This window comes from Nerophis ophidion, linkage group LG19 (assembly GCF_033978795.1).
Source record: "Nerophis ophidion isolate RoL-2023_Sa linkage group LG19, RoL_Noph_v1.0, whole genome shotgun sequence".
In the NCBI taxonomy this organism is placed as follows: Eukaryota; Metazoa; Chordata; class Actinopteri; order Syngnathiformes; family Syngnathidae; genus Nerophis; species Nerophis ophidion.
This window is the reverse complement of record NC_084629.1, coordinates 48,726,297-48,747,680: the sequence shown is the minus strand read 5'-3', so window position 1 is coordinate 48,747,680 and position 21,384 is coordinate 48,726,297. Positions and strand designations below refer to the sequence as shown.

At 38.2% G+C, this 21,384-nt stretch overlaps 1 protein-coding gene and 1 long non-coding RNA gene across 9 annotated transcripts in view; both read right to left on the bottom strand.

The window, feature by feature from the left end:
- Positions 1–21,384, bottom strand: part of atf2 (activating transcription factor 2) — a 90,823-nt gene that overhangs the window by 32,911 nt on the left and 36,528 nt on the right. For 2 of the 8 annotated variants that reach the window (XR_009803022.1, XR_009803023.1), the window contains 2 exons: positions 17,806–17,911; positions 3,193–3,286 (listed from right to left, as the gene is read on the bottom strand). Coding sequence is in view for 6 of the 8 variants with exons in the window: in XM_061880198.1 (XP_061736182.1) it covers positions 5,677–5,839; positions 6,075–6,210; positions 17,806–17,911 (405 nt within the window). In the remaining 2 variants the exon portion in view is untranslated. Of the gene's footprint in view, positions 1–2,700; positions 3,287–5,144; positions 6,211–7,697; positions 8,187–10,492; positions 12,312–16,973; positions 17,912–21,384 lie in introns of those variants that run through there. The other 6 variants (XM_061880198.1, XM_061880202.1, XM_061880200.1 and 3 more) reach the window with 6 other exon arrangements.
- On the bottom strand, positions 4,239–5,015 carry LOC133538512 (uncharacterized). Its single transcript, XR_009803024.1, has 2 exons — positions 4,812–5,015; positions 4,239–4,665 (listed from the first exon to the last, which is right to left on the bottom strand). It is a non-coding gene; the product is annotated as an uncharacterized LOC133538512 (long non-coding RNA).

The following is a 21,384-nucleotide window of genomic DNA, read 5'->3' as shown; positions in this document are numbered from 1 at the left end:
GATCTTAAAGAAACATATGCTTGAGGCGTGGTGTGTACAATAAATAAAATAAAGCCTCCCCCAAGCCAAAGATGCTGTGAGCTGCATAGTAAAGTTTACAAGTCTCCCCTGTGTGATCAAGCATGGCCTACATATGCAGGCAGGAAGTGCATGTTGCTGGGTAGAAGTCACACACAAATTACAAATTAATAACGCAAATAATTGAGTTCTTTTACGTGGCAAATGAGTGGTCAGTGAAATATGTGCAAATGCGGGCAAAATGTATATTTATATTTATATTTGAAACAATGATGATGTGAGGAGGTGTATATTAGTATATATCAGGGGTCAGCAAGCTTTTTGAAAGCAAGAGCTACTTCTTGGGTACTGATTCATGCCAAGGGCTACCAGTTTGATACACACTTCAATACATTGCCAGAAATAGCCAATTTGCTCAATTTACCTTTAATAAATAAATCTATATATATATAAAAAAATGGGTATTTCTGTCTGTCATTCCGTCGTACATTTTTTTCCTTTTACGGAAGGTTTTTTGTAGAGAATAAATGATGAAAAAAACACTTAATTGAACTGTTTAAAAGAGGAGAAAACAAGAAAAAAAAAGAAAATTTAATTCAAATCTTTTTAAAAAAATGGAAAAAAATAATTTATTGAACATCATTAGTAATTTTTCCTGATTTAAATTAATTTTAGAATTTTGATGACATGTTTTAAATAGGTTAAAATCCAATCTGCACTTTGTTAGAATATATAACAAATTGGACCAAGCTATATTTCCAACAAAGACAAATCATTATTTCTTCTAGATTTTCCAGAACCAAAAATTTAGAAGAAATTCAAAAGACTTTGAAATAAGATTTAAATTTGATTCGACAGATTTTCCAGAATAATTTTTGGGAATTTTAATCATAAGTTTGAAGAAATATTTCACAAGAATTCTTCGTCGAAAAAACAGAAGCTAAAATGAAGAATTAAATTAAAATGTATTTATTATTCTTTACAATAAAAAAAAAATACTTGAACATTGATTTAAATTGTCAGGAAAGAAGAGGAAGGAATTTAAAAGGTAAAAAGGTATATGTGTTTAAAAATCCTAAAATCATTTTTAAGGTTGCATTTTTTCTCTAAAATTGTCTTTCTGAAAGTTATAAGAAGTAAAAAATAAATGAATTTATTTAAACAAGTGAAGACCAAGTCTTTAAAATATTTTTTTTGATTTTCAAATTCTTTTTGAGTTTTGTCTCTCTTAGAATTAAAAATGTCGAGCAAAGTAAGACCAGCTTGCTAGTAAATAAATACAATTTGAAAAATAGAGGCAGCTCACTGGTAAGTGCTGCTATTTGAGCTAGTTTTAGAACAGGCCAGCGGGCGACTCATCTGGTCCTTACGGGCGACCACGTTGGTGACCCCTGGTCTATATCCTCTAACTATATTTATTGTATATTAACATGTACAACTGTATTGCATTTTGTTCTTAAATATGAATCACAAAGAAGAATAACATTGTTGTAAATGTGTTGGGTTAAGGAATTAGCTTGTCCTTAAACAGATTGTTTTGTTTTTAATAGTGCTGTTTTCCTTTCAAATATCTTGAGTGTGAGTGTTGATATTTGTTTGGAATAAACTAAATGAGCAGAACAGACATGAGCTCACATCTACTTGTGTTCTTCCTGCAATGAAGGTTGAGATGATAATTATCATTAGAGAGGATAAACATCCTCCCACAAGGACGCCATGCATGCTGAGCATCTTGCACACATGCATGCTGCAATATATTGCAATGCAGCGCCACCTGCAGGATGGATGACGTCAGTGCGTCTTGTTTGTTTTGAATTTGAGCTTTAAATTGAAACTGATCATCTTTTCCCCAAAAATACTTCTACTAGCCACTTTATTGGGAGTACAAGGTCAAGTGACAATCACATTGATTTAAAGTTTAATAGAAACAGAAGGTGTTTTAAGCATCATCATATTTAGTAAACAGTATTAGGAATTAAAAATGTGTATATATATATATATATATATATATATATATATATATATATATATATACACAGTAAATATATATATATATATATATATATATACACAGTAAATATATATATATATATATATATATAAATACACACACATATGTGTGTATGTATGTATGTATATATATGTGTGAATATATATATACATATAGACATGTATGCATGTGTATGTATATATATACAGTACATATACACACATATATACACACACACGTATATATATACATATATACGTATATACATATATGTATATATACACATATATAAATATACATACATATATAAATACATACATACACACATACATGTGTGTGTATATATATATATAAATACACACACATATGCATATATATACATATATATATATATACACACATACATGTGTGTATAGATGTATGTGTGTATATATATGTATATATATGCATATGTGTGTGTATTTATATATATATATTTACTGCATATATATATACACATATGTAAATATATATACATATATAAATACATACATGTGTGTGTGTATATATATATATATATATATATATACATATAGACATGTACGCATGCGTATGTATATATATATATATATATATATAGTACATATGCACACATATATACACACACACGTATATATATATATATACATATATGTATATATACACATATCTGCATCCTGGAGTCAAACTGGTGCTTCTTTCTGTCACCCATACACGCTGGTGTTTCCTGCCATCACCCAGACAACATATCTTTACCTGCACATGACCTACCTTCCCTGCATCCTGGGGTCACACCGGTGCTTCTTTCTGTCACCCATACACGCTGGTGCTTCCTGCCTTTACCCATTCAACATATCTTTACCTGCCCATTACCTACCTTCCCTGCATCCAGGGATCACACCGGTGCTTCTTTCTGTCACCCATACACGCTGGTGTTTCCTGCCTTTACCCATTCAACATATCTTTACCTGCACATGACCTACCTTCCCTGCATCCTGGGGTCACACTGGTGCTTCTTTCTGTCACCCATACACGCTGGTGTTTCCTGCCATCACCCAGACAACATATCTTTACCTGCACATTACCTACCTTCTCTGCATCCTGGTGTCAAACTGGTGCCTCCTTCTTTCACCCAGTCAACATATCTTTACCCACACATTACCTACCTTCTCTGCATTGTGTGGTCACGCTGGTGCTTCCTGCTTTTAAGCGACCATCTTGAGACAGCAGCAGCATCAGCGCAGAATTTCTTTGAAGGCTCTTAAAATCAAAACCGGAGCAATTAGAAAAACTCATTCGTCAACTTTTAATCAGAAGGGTTCAAGCTCTCTCCTGTGGTAGTTTGAAGCTGACACAACAAATGCGCTCAGAGGAGATACTGTTTGAAAAAAGGTGACGGGTTTTTACAAAACCTTTGTTTTGAAGGGGTAATTGCCAACTACCTGTTGATTTTTGCTCAAAGATGTCAAGGAATGAAATGTAGGTCTAAGTGAGACCTACATCGAGGTTTCTCTTTCATGTCTGTACGACATTCCTACCGGAAGTTACAAGCAGTTTTCTCAGTGTTTCCTTCCCAAGAGCAGTTTTGTCCGTATTTTACCTAGGGGGCTCAACTTTGAGTTTTGGTTATTTTCTTTTTTTTTATTAGATCGCAATTTTCACCAGTCCTGATGTGTGTGTCCAGTTTGGTGAGTTTTTAAGCATTTTAAGGGGGTCAAATTACAGCTCAAAGAGGCAAAAATGACATTTTTTAGGAAACTTTTATTTTGAAGGGGTTTTTGCCAACTTCCCGTTGATTTTTGCTGACGGATGTCAATGTATAAAATGTAGGTCTAAGTCAGACCTACATAGAGGTTTTTTGTTTCTTGTCTCTACGACATTCCTAACAAAAGTTACAAGCAGTTTTGTCTGTGTTTTTTCTTAGGGGGCGCTAGAGCGCAATTTTAATTTTTGGGTTTTGGTGTTTTTATTAGATGGCAATTTTCGCCAGTCCTGATGTGTGTGTCAAATATGGTGAGTTTTGAAGCATGTTAAGGGGGTCAAATTACAGCTCAAAGAGGCGGCGGTATAATAATAATAATAAAGAATAATAATAATAAAACCTTAGAAATACAATAGGGTCCTCTGTCCCAAAGGGACATGCGGTCCCTAGATATTAATAAATATAACATGGATGTTTAGTTTTGGTAGAGTCTGAATGAACAAGTCAAAGAGCTATTAAAAAGTTTATTATAACAACTTATCAATTGAATTTCCATACAGAACTTCCACAAGTCACAAGTACACATTCCACACAGGACCACGGCCCGCTTTAGCAGGTAAGTAAGGTAAAATAATGCTCCGAAACCTTGTGGGTCATATTTATCTGACTGGGACATTATTGAAAAAGACGGTTCAATTCTCGTAGAGAATCATTACCTCATGCAAATAGGGCACAACATTTAAAAAAACAAAACCAAAACATTATCAAATAGTATTTTGGATGACTACACAGTAGTAAGCCATTAAAGAGTAAGACATTTGGAATATCACTGTGGGACGCTTTTGGAGGACATTTCCTAAAAGCATAATTGTGTCCAGTTTGTGAACATGTTTAACAATACAAGACACTTATTTAGGAAATGGTTGAAATCTCTCACCTAAAGACTCCTATGAAAAGGCAAGCACAACATCCAGAAGATATTAAGTATCATTGATGTTGAAATCTCTCACCTAAAGACTCCTATGAAAAGGCAAGCACAACATCCAGAAGATATTAAGTATCATTGATGTTGAAATCTCTCACCTAAAGACTCCTATGAAAAGGCAAGCACAACATCCAGAAGATATTAAGTATCATTGATGTTGTCCACATCCTTTCTAAAGTACATCAACTATTGAGTTGTGCTGCATATTTACAGTCATGGAAATAGCAAAGCAAGATATCTGTTATGATCCACTTTGCGGATCATATTCTGTTTGGGATTTTCAGGTCACTTGTGTTTTTCTGTTAGTCTTGGACTCTGTTTAGTTCCTGTTTATCCACCTCTGAGTTTGTTACTATAGCAACTTATTACTTTCAGCTGCCGCTTGTGCTCCCGACGCACACCTGTCTGTCATCACTGACATTATTATTTAAGCCTGCCTTTGCCGTTCAGTGGGCCGGGCTTCTTTGTTTTTGCATCACGCGACTGCCACGTAAGTTTATTCTGGTCTTCTAGCCCCTGCTAAGTATCACGTTCTGTGCTAAGTGTTAGCCTTAGATTCCGGTGCACTCGACATTTCACCCGGTCGGTTTGTTTTCTGTTTTTTTTACCAGTATTGTTATTTTGTTACTAAGTCCTGTCCGGTTTTTGTCTTTTGCATCCTGGGAGAACAAAAATCCCGCATCACCATGCCCCCCACACGTGACGGAAGGAAGCCAGGCCCACTGAACGGCAAAGGCAGGCTTAAATAATAATGTCAGTGATGACAGACAGGTGTGCGTCGGGAGCACAAGCGGCAGGTGAAAGGAATAAGTTGCTATGGTAACAAACTCAGAGGTGCATAAACAGGAACTAAACGGAGTCCAAGACTAACAGAAAAACACAAGTGACCTGAAAACCCCAAATAGAATATGATCCGCCCAACGGATCATAACAATATCCGCCCTCTGACCAAAGGTCAGCTGATCATGTGTACAACGACATGACTGTACAACGACTGAGTGAAGAGGGAATACACGCATTCCGTGCGGAGCCTACAATCATGGATTTAGGAACAACCAACGACTTGAGTTGAGACGGAATGTTGATGAAATAACGCGCACTTTGTACACTATTAGTAGACACGGAGGCTATGTGGTCACAATCCAACTTTGTACACTATTAGTAGACACGGAGGCTATGTGGTCACAATCCAACTTTGTACACTATTAGTAGACACGGAGGCTATGTGGTCACAATCCAACTTTGTACACTATTAGTAGACACGGAGGCTATGTGGTCACAATCCAACTTTGTACACTATTAGTAGACACGGAGGCTATGTGGTCACAATCCAACTTTGTACACTATTAGTAGACACGGAGGCTATGTGGTCACAATCCAACTGCAGCTGAGCGCCGCACAGCCGCCAGCCAATCAGAAAAAGGGAGTTATATTCTTCAATCTGGTACAGGCGTTTACACATGTTAGGTGACACCGAATCTGTGGATATCTGGACTCCTAAAAAAGGCAAACCAGTCATTTATCAAAATGTGCAAAACACAGAAAGAAAAATCAGTAATAATAAAAAAAGAAAAAAAAAAGAAAAGAAAGAAAAGAGGCTGCTTAAATGGCGCTTCTGTCAGGAAAATACTGGAGAAAAGAGCCACCACACTTTGGTAAGAATTCAACCTTCTGGCTAGAATGGCATGACATTGCACTAAACTACAGGGCAGATTATGAGTTGCTCTCCAAAAGGGTTAAAAAATAAATTAAACTCTCAGAATTTTAACTGTTAAATTCAGACATATTTTATGACAAATAAGCACTGAATGATTAATATTTGAATGGAGTTCTGCTTCATAACTGACTTCAATTCAATGGTGTAAGTTACATAAACACTTTATTTTTGTCAAAGTAGCTATAAAAGTGTTGAAGAGAATCCTGCATCAGGAAAGCAAGCTAGCACCCTGAATGTAAACAAATGCTGTGCGTGGATCTGCACCGACTGCAGGGTCTGTGAGAGCAAAACTGTCTTTTCTTGTGCTTTCTTCTCCAAAACAACACTCCTGACTCTCTCGGTTTCTGTCTGCCCCAAAGTTACAGCCTCTCCTCATGCTCGCTCAGCTTCTATAACATGTTGTTCGTCCTCTGTATATTCAGGTTAAAAAATAAATAATAATAAAATGAAAAAATAAATAAATATGTATATATATATATATATATATATACACACATACATATACACACGTACACATACATATACACATATTCTTATACACACACACACACACTTATATATATATTTATATATACGCATATATATATACATATGTGTATATGTATATATATATATTTATATATACACATATATATATATATATATACACATATGTGTATATGTATGTATATATGTGTGTGTGTATATATATACACACATATATATATATATACATATATATTTATATAAATATAAAACCTCTTCAAAAACCTCCATCAACATACGTATGTATGTATATGTGTATATATGTGTGTGTATTTATATATATATACACACACACACACACACACACATATATATATATATATTTATATATACACATATGTGTATATGTATGTATATATATATATATGTGTGTGTGTGTGTATATATATATATATATATATACACACACATATTATATATATATATATACATATATATTTTTATATGTATATAAAACCTCTTCAAAAACCTCCATCAGCGTACGTATGTATGTATGTGTGTATATATATATATGTATATATATATACACACATACATATATACACATATACATACATACGTACGTTGATGGAGGTTTTTGAAGAGGTTTTAGAGGACTTAAGGTAACACAGGTGACTCCCATTAGTTGGATCTTACGAGCGTTTTTTTTATCTTTGTAATGCAAAAAACCAAACAAACAAAACACATCCTTGTTCTTGTCCCGCACAATGATTGTGAAAAATGGACAAAATAAAAAGTGCAGTTTCCTTTTAAAACATGATTAATCAACATTACATTCCACATGATCTACATCATTTTTGACTACAGTATTAGTCATCCTCATTCCACCTTGTCCGGCCTCAAGTTTTAAATAAATAATAAAAATAAGAAGAAAACATTTCAATTAAAACAAATAACAAAAAATAAAATAGAAATTAAAGTGCCTGTTCCTTCATCCCTTGAAGGGAAAACCTTGTTTTGAGAAAAGGACGTTAGGTAAGAAGAAGATGAGTCAGGAGGACACTCCCCTCCCTGGCTGTGGAGCAGACATTGTTAAGGAACACTCCACTTGGGGACCATCAAGTCCCTGAAGGCAGACTCTGGATGGCGGCGCTGGCTGGCTGGCTCTGGTCTGTGCTCTGGTTGGAGGATCCGACCCCGTCGGAGGTGCTGACAGAACTGTGCTGGATGGCCTCGGTCTGCGGGCTGCTGGGGACGGACATCTCCTCGCAGCTCTCCTCTTTGTCCGCCACTGCACACGCACCACAGTGACAAGCAGAGGGCACCCTTTTGGAGGCGGAGCTTCACGTCTTCCCCGTCGCATCTAACGCAACCAGACGCCAAAGTGCTATCTGCATGCGGCGCATGCTAAAGCGCTTCGTTAATCCTCATTAGGCCTTGCTTTAATTCCAGCTCCCAATGTCAATTTCAATCTACATCATGAGGTGCATTACATTCTGGGCCGTGCGGGGGCTCTCTCGCCCACCCCCCCTCCCATTTGTTTCTGGTTACCTTGCCAACCGCTGCAGCGACAGATGATTACAGCACCTGATTTTAATGATGCTCACACTAGAGAGTAGGGAAGACTTGGAGTCAAAATGCCACCAGCTGTTAGGCACTTGCGTTGAATTAATTGGATCCCGATGCAGAAGAAAAAAAATCAAAAAATCAGGCTTTGCTCTCCATTTTGTGCAGGAATAAGGAGCACGACGGACGCTAATGAACTATATTTGTTTGTTGAGAAGTTCTTGACTCTCACACATTCATTTAGCTGTCGACCCCTCAATAGGTCACATTTGACCAGGGGTGTCCAAACTTTTTCCACTGAGGGCCGCACACTGAATAATCAAAGCAAGCGGGGGCCATTTATTTTAAAAACCAATACAATATATGTATACAAAAATATACATTTAGACCTCCACTCAGGCTTGATTTCGGGGACCCCAAAGGGTTTTGGTAAAAATAAAATGTTAAAAATGTGTCATTATTCAGTATTATTATTTGTATTATTATTCAAGTTTGAAATCTCTAGATCAGGGGTAGGGAACCTATGTGCTCTAGAGCCAGATGTGGCTCTTTTGATGACGGCATATGGCTCTCAGATAATTATATTTATATAGCACTTTTCTCTAGTGACTCATGGTGCTTTACATAGTGACACCCAATATCTAAGTTACATTTAAAGCAGTGTGGCTGGCACTGGGGGCAGCTGTGTAAAGTGTCTTGCCCAAGGACACAACGGAAGTGACTAGGATGGCGGAAGCGGGAATCGGACCTGGAACCCTCAGGTTGCTGGCACGGCCACTCTCCGAACCGAGCTATGCCGAGTAACCGTGTAATACTCTTCCATATCAGTAGGTGGCAATCAGTATCTAATTGCTTTGTAGATGTGGGAAACAGCAGGAGGCAGAGTGCAGGTAAAAAGGTGTCTAAAGCTTCAACCAGGGGTAGGGAACCTATGGCTCTCAGATAAATCTTAGCTGACATTGCTTAACACGATAAGTAATGAATAATTCCGCTGGTAATCACAGTTTCAAAAATAACGTTCAAATTATAAAACATTCTCATGCATTTTAATCCAACCATCCGTTTTCTACCGCACCTGTTCAAGATGTGGCATTAATGTTGAGAAGTATTATATTTATTATTAGGTTAACTTTTAGAATATCAATGTTGTTAAAAAGAACAAGAGACTTATTATACTCTACAAATGTTGGTCATACTTAAAAATGCCTGAATTTATTTGTATTTAGTGTTGAAAAATGTTATATGGCTCTTATGGAAATACATTTTGAAATATTTGGCTTTCATGGCTCTCTCAGTCAAAAAGGTTCCCGACCCCTGCTCTAGATCAACATTAGGTCTATCTGTCAATATGACGTTTTTAAAGATTTGAGTTGTATGCTCTTTTTGTCAAAGAAAACCATGTTTTTTTATTGAAAAAAACCCACCAAGTATGCAATATTTTCTGTTAAGATCCGCCGCTCGGATCTTACATTATTTGGTTTTGAGTCATTTGTGTTTATCTTCTTGATTCATGGACGCTTCCGAGTCTTAGTTTGTGCACTTCCTGGTTTGTTTTTGTCACCATGGCGACTTGATTTGTTCACCTGCCTTTGTTTGCACACCTGGTTTTGATTAGTGACTCTATATTAACCCAGCTGGTTCATTTACTCGTCCTGGTCTCGTCAAGTTTGCTACACGCCTTTTGATGTCTTCGTGACTCCTGACTTCGGTAATAATCCGTTTTGTACTCGCTAGCCTCTTTGTTTTCTACATGTTTACTTGCTAATGCTAGCCACCTTCTGTTTCCCTAGCTCACACGCTAGTAGAGATTTGTTGGCCTTTTTCTTTAGCGCCAGTGTTTTTGTTATTAGCCTGGTTTTTAGTAAATCTGTTTTCTTACCTGTACGCTGTGTCATTGCCCGACTGCATCTTGGAAGAAGCCCCCCTAGCGCACGATGCCACGAAGACGTCACAATTTTCACCCAATGAAATGTTTGAGCAGAATGTTTGAGATTATATAATAATTGGAGCTGTAAAAAGGGCAACAACTCATAACACCATTGATTTTAATTCACTATTATTTTTTGTGCAATGACACTTAAAAATGGGCTTCACGGTGGCAGAGGGGTTAGTGCGTCTGCCTCACAATAAGACGGTCCTGCAGTCCTGGGTTCAAATCCAGGCTCGGGATCTTTCTGTGTGGAGTTTGCATGTTCTCCCCGTGACTGCGTGGGTTCCCTCCGGGTACTCCGGCTTCCTCCCACCTCCAAAGACATGCACCTGGGCATAGGCGCCTCCCACCTCCAAAGACATGCACCTGGGGATAGGCCCCTCCCACCTCCAAAGACATGCACCTGAGTAGGCCCCTCCCACCTCCAAAGACATGCACCTGGGGATAGGCCCCTCCCACCTCCAAAGACATGCACTTGGGGATAGGCCCCTCCCACCTCCAAAGACATGCACCTGGGCATAGGCCCCTCCCACCTCCAAAGACATGCACCTGGGGATAGGCCCCTCCCACCTCCAAAGACATGCACCTGGGGATAGGCCCCTCCCACCTCCAAAGACATGCACCTGGGGATAGGCCCCTCCCACCTCCAAAGACATGCACCTGGGGATAGGCCCCTCCCACCTCCAAAGACATGCACCTGAGTAGGCCCCTCCCACCTCCAAAGACATGCACCTGGGGATAGGCCCCTCCCACCTCCAAAGACATGCACCTGGGGATAGGCCCCTCCCACCTCCAAAGACTTGCACCTGGGAATAGGCCCCTCCCACCTCCAAAGACATGCACCTGGGGATAGGCCCCTCCCACCTCCAAAGACATGCACCTGGGGATAGGCCCCTCCCACCTCCAAAGACATGCACCTGGGCATAGGCCCCTCCCCCCTCCAAAGACTTGCACCTGGGGATAGGCCCCTCCCACCTCCAAAGACATGCACCTGGGGATAGGTTGATTGGCAACACTAAATGGTCCCTAGTGTGTGAATGTTGTCTGTTTATCTGTGTTGGCCCTGCGATGAGGTGGCGACTTGTCCAGGGTGTACCCCGCCTTCCGCCTGATTGTAGCTGAGATAGGCGCCAGCGCCCCCCGGGACGCCAAAAGGGAATAAGCGGTAGGAAATGGATGGATGGATGGACACTTAAAAACAAAACACACTGATCCAAAAGGGTCCTACTCATTAAAGTGTTAAAAAATAAATTATAATTTTTTTTTTACTGTTTACTTTTAACACCATGGTCTCGAGATCAACTTCAGATCTATCCGTCAATTTTAATTTTTTTGTTTATGTTTTTTGTTTGTTCGTTTTAAGCCATTCTTTAAAAAAAAAAAAAAAACAGCTCAGTTTTTTATATGGCAAACACAAAATATCCAACATTTGCACCCTAAAAATATTTCAAAGTGGAATATTTAATGTGACGTAATTGGAGCTTTGAATTGGTCAATAATTTATAATTGATTTTGATCCACTATTTATTTTTTTTTTAAAGAAAGAAACAGCCTGCATGACAGCTTTGTGTAATTAGAGTAACAATTGTAACATGATCTTGTTACATTTCACCTGTTTGCTCTTTTATAACACTTTTTATTTTTTTTCCACAGTATTTTTAAAATGTGCCATGGGGCCGTTAAAAAATGGCCCCCGGGCCGCACTTTGGACACCCCTGCATTTGCCCCATGTTGAGGTGAGCATACTTGTGATGTCCCAGCTCTCTCTGCTTTGAGGGGGCAGCCGTGCAGGAAGCAGATCTCCATCTACGTGTGCCAAACTAAAAGTTGGCGGGCTGGAGGGAGTCTTGAGTGATTTTTCTCCCGCGTGCCAGAGCTGTAAGCCCGGGCAGCAACATGAAGGTCTAGAGGGCAGAGGAGCTGAAGACAGCCGTGGATCACTCAGAGTGAAATGATGCGCCTTTACTGAATCAGTCAAAGAGATTATTTCATGCTGCTCCACGACTTGGTTTGATTTATACTCTGAGCACGCTCTGTAGCCTGGAGATGTAGCCTAGTTAGCTGCAGTAGAACGCATAATGAAGTAGAGAGGACACCTTAGAAGGAGTTAGGCACTTCTTATGAACAAATCCCAAACCCTTGACCCTTGATCAGGCAATCAACTTTCAACCAGCAATTACTGTCTTTCCAAGAGAAGTCTGAGAATATTGGCATAAAACTTTTTTCTCTGCCAATAACAATATTGGGTGACGTATTGCCTGGATTTTGGCACGTGGGTGATGACCTCATCCAAATGTGTCGTGGTCCACAGAGCCACAAGCTAAGTATGTCACATGAATTATTTCAAGGTCTGCCCTTCAGATTGTAAATACTATATTTCCTTGAATTGCCGCCGAGTATATAGTATGCGCCTGCCTAGAATTACTGCCGGCTCAAACTCCTGTCGCAAAATAATTAGCGCATGATTAGCAGTACCGCCGGTTCAGGATTAACACCGCCTCAAACTCCTTTCGCAAAATATTATTTTTATTAGCACATGTCTAGAATTTTCACCGGGTCAAACTCGTTTCACAAAATAATTAGCATACGCCTAGAATTTCTGCCGGGTCAAACTCGTCACGTCCCGAGTGACACTTCACCTGTCATCATTTTCAAAATGGAGGAGGCTGATTTCAATCATTTGAAATCGCATAAAGGGAAGAAGATTAAGAGCTATTCAGTAGGATTTAAGGTCCAAGCTATTGAATATGCTAAAAAGAACAGTAACGTAGCTGCGTGTGTCAAATATGAGTCATTAAATGACTCCCGCCTCCTGGTGGTAGAGGGCGCTAGTGATCCTTCTTGCGACTACTCGGCTGCAGAAGAAGTGACAACAAGCAGCAAGAGTGAGCAGCCATCCTTTAGTTTTTCCTCTCGCTTGCACTTTTAACATGGAGGATTACATATCTAAAATAAAGCAGTTTTCTAAACTGGACTTTCAATGGAAGCAGGAGGTAATAAAGGAAGATCTCCATCCAGACAGAGAGACTTTTAAAACTGAAGAAAGATAAGGAAGACTTCTATAAACAAGTTATCGATGCTTTTGATCAGAAGGAGCTGCGCATGGACTTCATTTATAAGTAAAAGTAAGACCATAATACTGTTTTTTTTTTATTAAATGTGCTTTTCATGATGGTATCCTTACATCACACTCAAATTTATAAGCACAGGCCTAAATTTACCGCATGACTTTGGTAAACGCCGGAGTGAGAAGAGGTTTTAAATCAATTAACGCCCTGGCGGCAATTCAAGGAAATACAGTATGCAATTTGCAATGACTACAACACTGACTTTACTTCTAATCGGACATCACACCTCAGGAAGAATCACTTCAAGTCACATGCAGCATTTATGCAGCGATTGAGCAAACCTACGCCTGGTACCCAGTGAACCATTTCCAGACTTTCTTACTTAGCACTTTTGTTCTTTTGCGGATGTTTGAACCACATAAAAATGTGCAGCTTTTCAAATTCTATAGTTCTCAGCCTTATTTTATTGGATTCCTAACTATGAATTGACCATTGTTGACTATCAGACTATTTTGTTAAACTAACACTATATGTTATAATACAGCAGGGGTCACCAACGTGGTCGCCCGTAAGGACCAGATGAGTCACCCGCTGGCCTGTTCTAAAAATAGCTCAAATAGCAGCACTTACCAGTGAGCTGCCTCAAATTGTATTTATTTACTAGCAAGCTGGTCTCACTTTGCTCGTTGTTTTTAATTCTAAAAGAGACAAAACTCAAACAGAATTTGAAAATCCAAGAAAATATTTTAAAGACTTGGTCTTCACTTGTTTAAATAACTTCATTTATTTTTTTACTTTGCTTCTTATAACTTTCAAAAAGACAATTTTAGAGAAAAAAATACAACCTTAAAAATGATATTAGGATTTTTAAACACTTATACCTTTTTACCTTTTAAATTCCTTCCTCTTCTTTCCTGACAATTTAAATCAATGAAGTAAATTTATTTTTTTATTGTAAAAAATAATAAATACATTTTAATTTAATTCTTCATTTTAGCTGCTATTTTTTCAAAAAAGAATATTTGTGAAATGTTTCTTCAAACTTATGATTAAAATTCAAAAAAACTATTCTGGCAAATCTAGAAAATCTGTAGAATCAAATTTAAATCTTATTTCAAAGTCTTTTGAATCATTTTTAAAATTTTTGTTCTGGAAAATCTAAAAGAAATAATGATTTGTCTTTGTTAAAAATATAGCTTGGTCCAATTTGTTATATATTCTAACAAAGTGCAGATTGGATTTTAACCTATTTAAAACATGTCATCAAAAATATATATTTATTGTGAGAAATCATGAAGATGATCAGTGTTTCCACAAAGATAAATATCATTAATTATTAATAATAACAGAGTTAAAGGTAAATTGATCAAATTGGCTTTTTCTGGCAATTTATTGAAGTGTGTATCAAACTGGTAGCCCTTGGCATGAATCAGTAGCCAAGAAGTAGCTCTTGCTTTCAAAAAGCTTGGTGACCCCTGCTTTACACACTTGTTCTTTTCTGATTACATACAATGAAACCTTGCTTCACCAACCCATTATTGTACAAGCTTTTCCATTTACAAACCACAGGCTGACTAAAAAAATGGGGTCGTGTAGGAACTTTGTCTCAGAGTACAAAGGGTTCATCAATCCACCGTGTGCCTCGCAGTCAGCACAGTGTTTCTGTTCTCAGCTACTACGCCGGGTGCTACTTTAAATGGTTTTGAAAACATTTGTTCTAGTTTTTGCAAGCATAATGTGGTTTGAAAATTGAGGAAGTATCCACAGCGTTGTTGACACTGTCTCATTCCTCCTCCCCCTCTTTTTAGCTGCACAACATGTAGATTAACCAACAAGGTAATGAGGAGTTTTTCTTTGAAATTCCTCATCATTGTAGCTACCTGTCTGTTGAAGTTATGGCGTTTTGTGATTTCAAAGTGCGTGCACCACAGGGCTAGTGACAGTGTGTGTGTCGGCAGGACTGCTGCATGGGGGGGCAGTTCCGCTACTTTCTGCATTGCTGTTAAATAGAAAGTTGGTCCACAGCCCCCTTGCTATCTTTGTTTGATATTCAGTACTGAATTGAATTTTAGAATGTGTTAAAACTGTACAAACATTTACCCTATTTTACGCACTAAAAGGCACACCTAAAAAACTGACAGTGCGCCTTATTATCTGTCGCGCCTTATTTAGCCACAACAGGTCTCGCAACTACGGTAAGCAGCCGCCCACTTCATTTCCCCCGTGGAAGAAGAAGCGCCGTGCATGCTGGGATTTATGACTGCGGGAGGCGAGCCGTTTCATTTCCATTTGTGTGTTTATGTAAAGACCCCAAAATGGCTCCTATTAAGAAACACGCTTATGACGCAGAGTTTAAACTCAAGGCGATCAGTAACGTAGTAGAAGAGGGGAATAAAGCAGCAGCGAGAGAATTGAACATTAACGAATCAATGGTGCAGAAGTGGTGGAAGCAACAAGATGACCTGCGCCGAGTAAAGAAGACTAAACCGAGTTTCCGAGGAAACAAAGCGAGATGGCTACAGTTGAGTTATTGATATATTGTTATTGCTTTGCACTATTTGAAGTGTTACTATATTGTGATTGCACTAACCTTTGATTTACCATAACAGTATCAGACTGTTTTTTACCTGTTTATTGAATCGAGGAAAAGTTTCTCTCCACTATGTGCTCTAATATAACTGACTTTACCTCGGGAAAAATAATAAAACAGCTGTTTATTCATTTTGGGAGTGAACGGAGTTGTCAGAACACTGGTTTGTGAACTATTAATAAAGTTTGACTGACCTATCTGACTGTTTTGTTGAAATTCACTTTAGCACAGCTCCATCTAGTGGATGCATAACGTAACCCCAGCCTCTATTCTGTGCGCCTTATATATGAACAAAGTTTGAAAATAGGCCATTCATTGAAAGTGTGCCTCCTAATGCGGAAAATACGGTACTCATTCATACTTACCGTATTTACTTCAATTGCCGCCGGGGCGCTAATTCATTTAAAACCTCTTCTCACGCCGCCACTTACCAAAGGCATGCGGTAAATTTATGCCTGCGCTAATAAATTTGAGTGTGATGTAAGGACACTGTCATAAAAAGCACATTTTTACTTATAAATGAAGTCCATGCGCAGCTCCTTCTGATCAAAAGCATCGATAAATTGTTTATAGAAGTCTTCCTTATCTTTCTTCAGTTTTAAAAGTCTCTCTGTCTGGATGGAGATCTTCCTTTATTACCTCCTGCTTCCATTGAAAGTCCAGTTTAGAAAACTGCTTTATTTTAGATATGTAATCCTCCATGTTAAAAGTGCAAGCGAGAGGAAAAACTAAAGGATGGCTGCTCACTCTTGCTGCTTGTTGTCACTTCTTCTGCAGCCGAGTAGTCGCAAGAAGGATCACTAGCGCCCTCTACCACCAGGAGGCGGGAGTCATTTAATGACTCATATTTGACACACGCAGCTACGGTATATTGGTAAAATATAGCTGCTGACTGTTCTCTTTTAGCATATTCAATAGCTTGGACCTTAAATCCTACAGAATAGCTCTTAATCTTCTTCCCTTTATGCGATTTCAAATGATTGAAATCAGCCTCCTCCATTTTGAAAATGATGACAGGTGAAGTGTCACTCGTGACGTGACCAGTTTGACCCGGTGGAAATTCTAGGCATATGCTAATTATTTGGCGAAACGAGTTTGACCCGCCGGAAATTCTAGACATGTGTTAATAAAAAAATATTTTACGAAACGAGTTTGACCCGGCGTTAATCCCTAACCGGCGGTAATGCTAAGCATGCGCTAATTATTTTGCGAAACAAGTTTGAGCCGGCAGTAATTCTAGGCAGGCGCATACTATATAACCAGCGGCAATTCAAGGAAATACGGTACATTGTGTCTTAAGGAAAAATGTACTTCAATATACCATCCATCCATCCATTTTCTACCGCTTATTCCCTTTTTGGGGTCACGGGGGGCGCTGGCGCCTAACTTCAATATACAAAGTTGTCAATTTGTGAACCAGTTGAGTTTGTAAATAAAGGCTCTTTTGCAGTTTTTGTTAAATTTTTCTTAGAAAACTATGACTGTATTTATAACTTGTTTCAGGCTAAAATATTAATTCTGGTTTCAAATGGTTGCTTATAGCTTCCACCTGAGGCCCCGCGGACAGATGCAGCTACTGTGGCAGGCAAAGATTTGTCTCAAAGTACACCTGTCTATTAGTACGTCAACTTTTGCAAAGTTGAGAGAAAATGGTGGCGGCTCTCCTAATGTATCAATATCTCTTCCTGTTGCTGGTTATGGTTAGCTGGAGCTCATTTCAGAAGCCTGGGCCTGAAAATAAGAGCGCATTACTCACTGTGATAGCCAGACTTCTTCTGCATGGCGGTTACAGGACAATCTTTATGAGCCAAGAGGAGCTGCTTCAGCTGAGCCACTTCGTTTCTCAGCAGGGTGACTTCACTCTGGTTTGGGGGGACAGGAGACATTGGTTAGATGACCGCAATGTTTGGACACTCCTGCAAAATGTGCGCACGCACACTTCAAGGCTGGCAAGGAAATTAACTTTTTGTGGATTTTTTTTATCCATCCAATTTTTGACCGCTTTAGAGGTTGGGGGGGTGCTGGAGCCTATATTTATATATTATTAGAATTAAACAAATATAACAGCAAAAATACCATTTGGTGCAAGTCTTAGGCCACCGTGAGCTTTGTTTTTTTAGTGACTTCACCCATTGAGTCAAACAGTAGGACAATAAAAGGCCTACTGAAATGAGATGTTCTTATTTAAAGGGGGATAGCAGCTCCATTCTATGTGTCATACTTCATCATTTTACCATATTGCCATATTTTTGCTGAAAGGATTTAGTAGAGAACATCCACGGTAAAGTTTGCAACTTTTGGTCGCTAATAAAAAAGCTTTGCCTGTACCGGAAGTAGCAGACGATGTGTGCGTGACATCACGGGTGTGGAGCTCCTCACATCTGAACATTGTTTACAATCATGGCCACCAGCAGCCAGAGCGATTCGGACCGAAAAAAGTGACGATTTCCTCATTAATTTGAGCGCGGATGAAAGATTTGTAGATGAGGATAGTGAGAGTAAAGGGCTAGAAAAAAAAAAGGCGAGGGCAGTGGGAGCGATTCAGATATTAGACACATTTACTAGGATTATTCTGGAGAATCCCTTATCTGCTTGTGTTACTAGTGTTTTAGTGAGATTATATGGTACCTGAAAGTCGGAGGGGTGTGGTAACCGCCACTGTCTCCGGTGGGAGGAGGTTAGAGAGTCCGCAGCTGCAGGAGGACGCAAGCTCCACTCATGTCTACAGTAAGAGCCGACTTATTAGCACCATTTTCCCACCGAAACCTGCTGGTTGACATGTGGTAGAGAACCATGTTCGCTTGACCGCTCTGTTCCATAGTAAAGCTTCACCTTCGGGAATGTACACAAGGAAACACCGGCTGTGTTTGTGTTGCTAAAGGCAGCTGCAATACACCGCTTCCCACCTACATCTTTCTTCTTTGACGTCTCCATTATTAATTGAACAAATTGCAAAAGATTCTGCAACACAGATGTCCAGAATACTGTCGAATTATGCGATTAAAGCAGACGATTTATAGCTTGGATTGGGATGGAAAATAATGTCCGCTACACTCCGAGACGTCATCATACCGCGACGTTTTCAACCGGATACTTCGGCACGAAATCAAAAATTGCCATTTAGTAAACTAAAGCGTCCGTATTGGCATGTGTTGCAATGTTAATATTTCATCATTGATATATAAACTATCAGACTGCGTGGTCGCTAGTAGTGGCTTTCAGTAGGACTTTAACACAATTACTCAATAAATAAACTTTATGGAGGGCTGAATGTGTGCCAAAAGAAAAGAAAACTAATACATTTATGGTGAAAATCTGTATAAAAACAAAAAACAAATACAATAATTTATTTTTTACTCTAAGTCATTACATTATCGGCCAGCCAAGCGTCCTTTGAAAAACTGAATGGCCTCATACATAGAAAGGTGTCCGCATTGAGCCTAAAAGAGACGTACTGTGTCAAGAATACTATACAATACAATTGATGTTAAAAACAAACACAGTACAAACAACCACACCTCTACTGAAACAATTCAACATGTGCAAAAAGGAGTATAAAGAAACAACTTTATTTGATCCCACTTTGCCCAATATTATATCATGTACACTGTTCAAGTTCCTTACTTAATCCCCTCCATAGTTTCATCCCACTTGCAGACACGCTAAATGCCCTTAATGGTGTGGACATTTTTTAGATTCTATATATTCCTAAAATTGGATTAGTTCTCTCTCGTTGAGGATTGTTCTTTATATTGTGGTAGCCTCCTTTGAAGATAATACTCGCTGTTTGGAAGTGTACACTATATGTACAGCAGGGGTGTCCAAAGTGCGGCCCGCAGGTCATTTGTTAACAGCCCCACAACACATTTTAAAAATACGATTGAAAAAAATTAAAACATAAAAAGTGGGGTAAATGAGCAAATGTAAAATGTAACAGGAACATTTTGTAATGTTTACTCTAATAACTCAGAGCTGCCATGAAGGCTGTTTAGTTCTTTAAAAAATAATAGTGAATAAAAATCAATTATTGACCTATTCAAGGCTCCAATTACGTCACATTAAATATTCCACTTTGAGATATTTTTGGGGGCGAATGTTGCATATTTTGTGTTTGCCATATAAAAAACTGAGCTGTTTTTTTTTCTTTTCAAAGAAGGGCCTAAAGTGGACAAACAAAAAACATAAACTACAAAAAAACGTATAATTGACGGATAGATCTGAAGTTGATCTCGAGACCATTGTGTGAAAAGTAAACACAATAAAAAAATTATCATTTATTTTTTACCACTTTAATGAGTAGGACCCTTTTGGATCAGTGTGTTTTGTTTTTAAGTGTCATTGCACAAAAAATAATAGTGAATTAAAATCAATGGTGTTCTGACTTGTTGACCTTTTTCTGGCTCCAATTATTATATAATCTCAAACATTCTACGTAAAAATTTAATTAGGTGAAAATATTGCATAATTTGTGTTTGGTTTTTTTTCAATAAAAAACACGTTTTTCCCCTGTACAAAAAGAGCATACAACTTAAATCTTTAAAAATATCTTATTGACAGATAGACCTAATGTTGATCTAGAGATTTAAAACTTGAATAATAATAAAAATAATAATATTGAATAATGACACATTTAAACATTTTTTTTTTTTACCAAAACCCTCTGGGGTCCCCGGGATAAAGCCTGAGTGGAGGCCTAAATGTATATATTTTATTCATATATTGTATTGTTTTTTAAAATAAATGGCCCCCGCTTGCTTTGATTTTTCAGTGTACGGCCCTCAGTGGAAAAAGTTTGGACACCCCTGATGTACAGCTCAGTATTTTAGGTTTAATAAACAAAGCATTTGCATGTTCGCTAGCATTATGAATTCTCCCAACTGCTCTCTTTTGCAGTTCTATTATTAAAGTGTACTTTTACAATTGTTTTCCCAACTTGCTACACATTAACTCAGGTATGATAAGACCAGAGGACAGTACAGAATCTGCAATATTACCATGAGAATCAAAAAATAGCTCATTAAATGTAAATGGAATTAATTAATGACAGGGCACTTTATTTACTATTAATTTGACAAACATATTCCCAGCCCTTTCCTGCTCTAGCACTGGTGTAAGAAAAAAATAGCAGACTTTGCTAATTCCTCCTTTTAGCAGCATAGGGTGTTTGCGTAACTATCGTAAACAACTGCTTTACCATGGCAACCGCTAACAGGAAAAAGCCTGAAGTTTAGTTCATTTTTTTATTTTGTACTAAAAAAAAATACCTATTGAAGAATATGTTTCCCATGTTTTCGCATTACTCCAAAACACACATCTAACTGTCAAACATGGACTT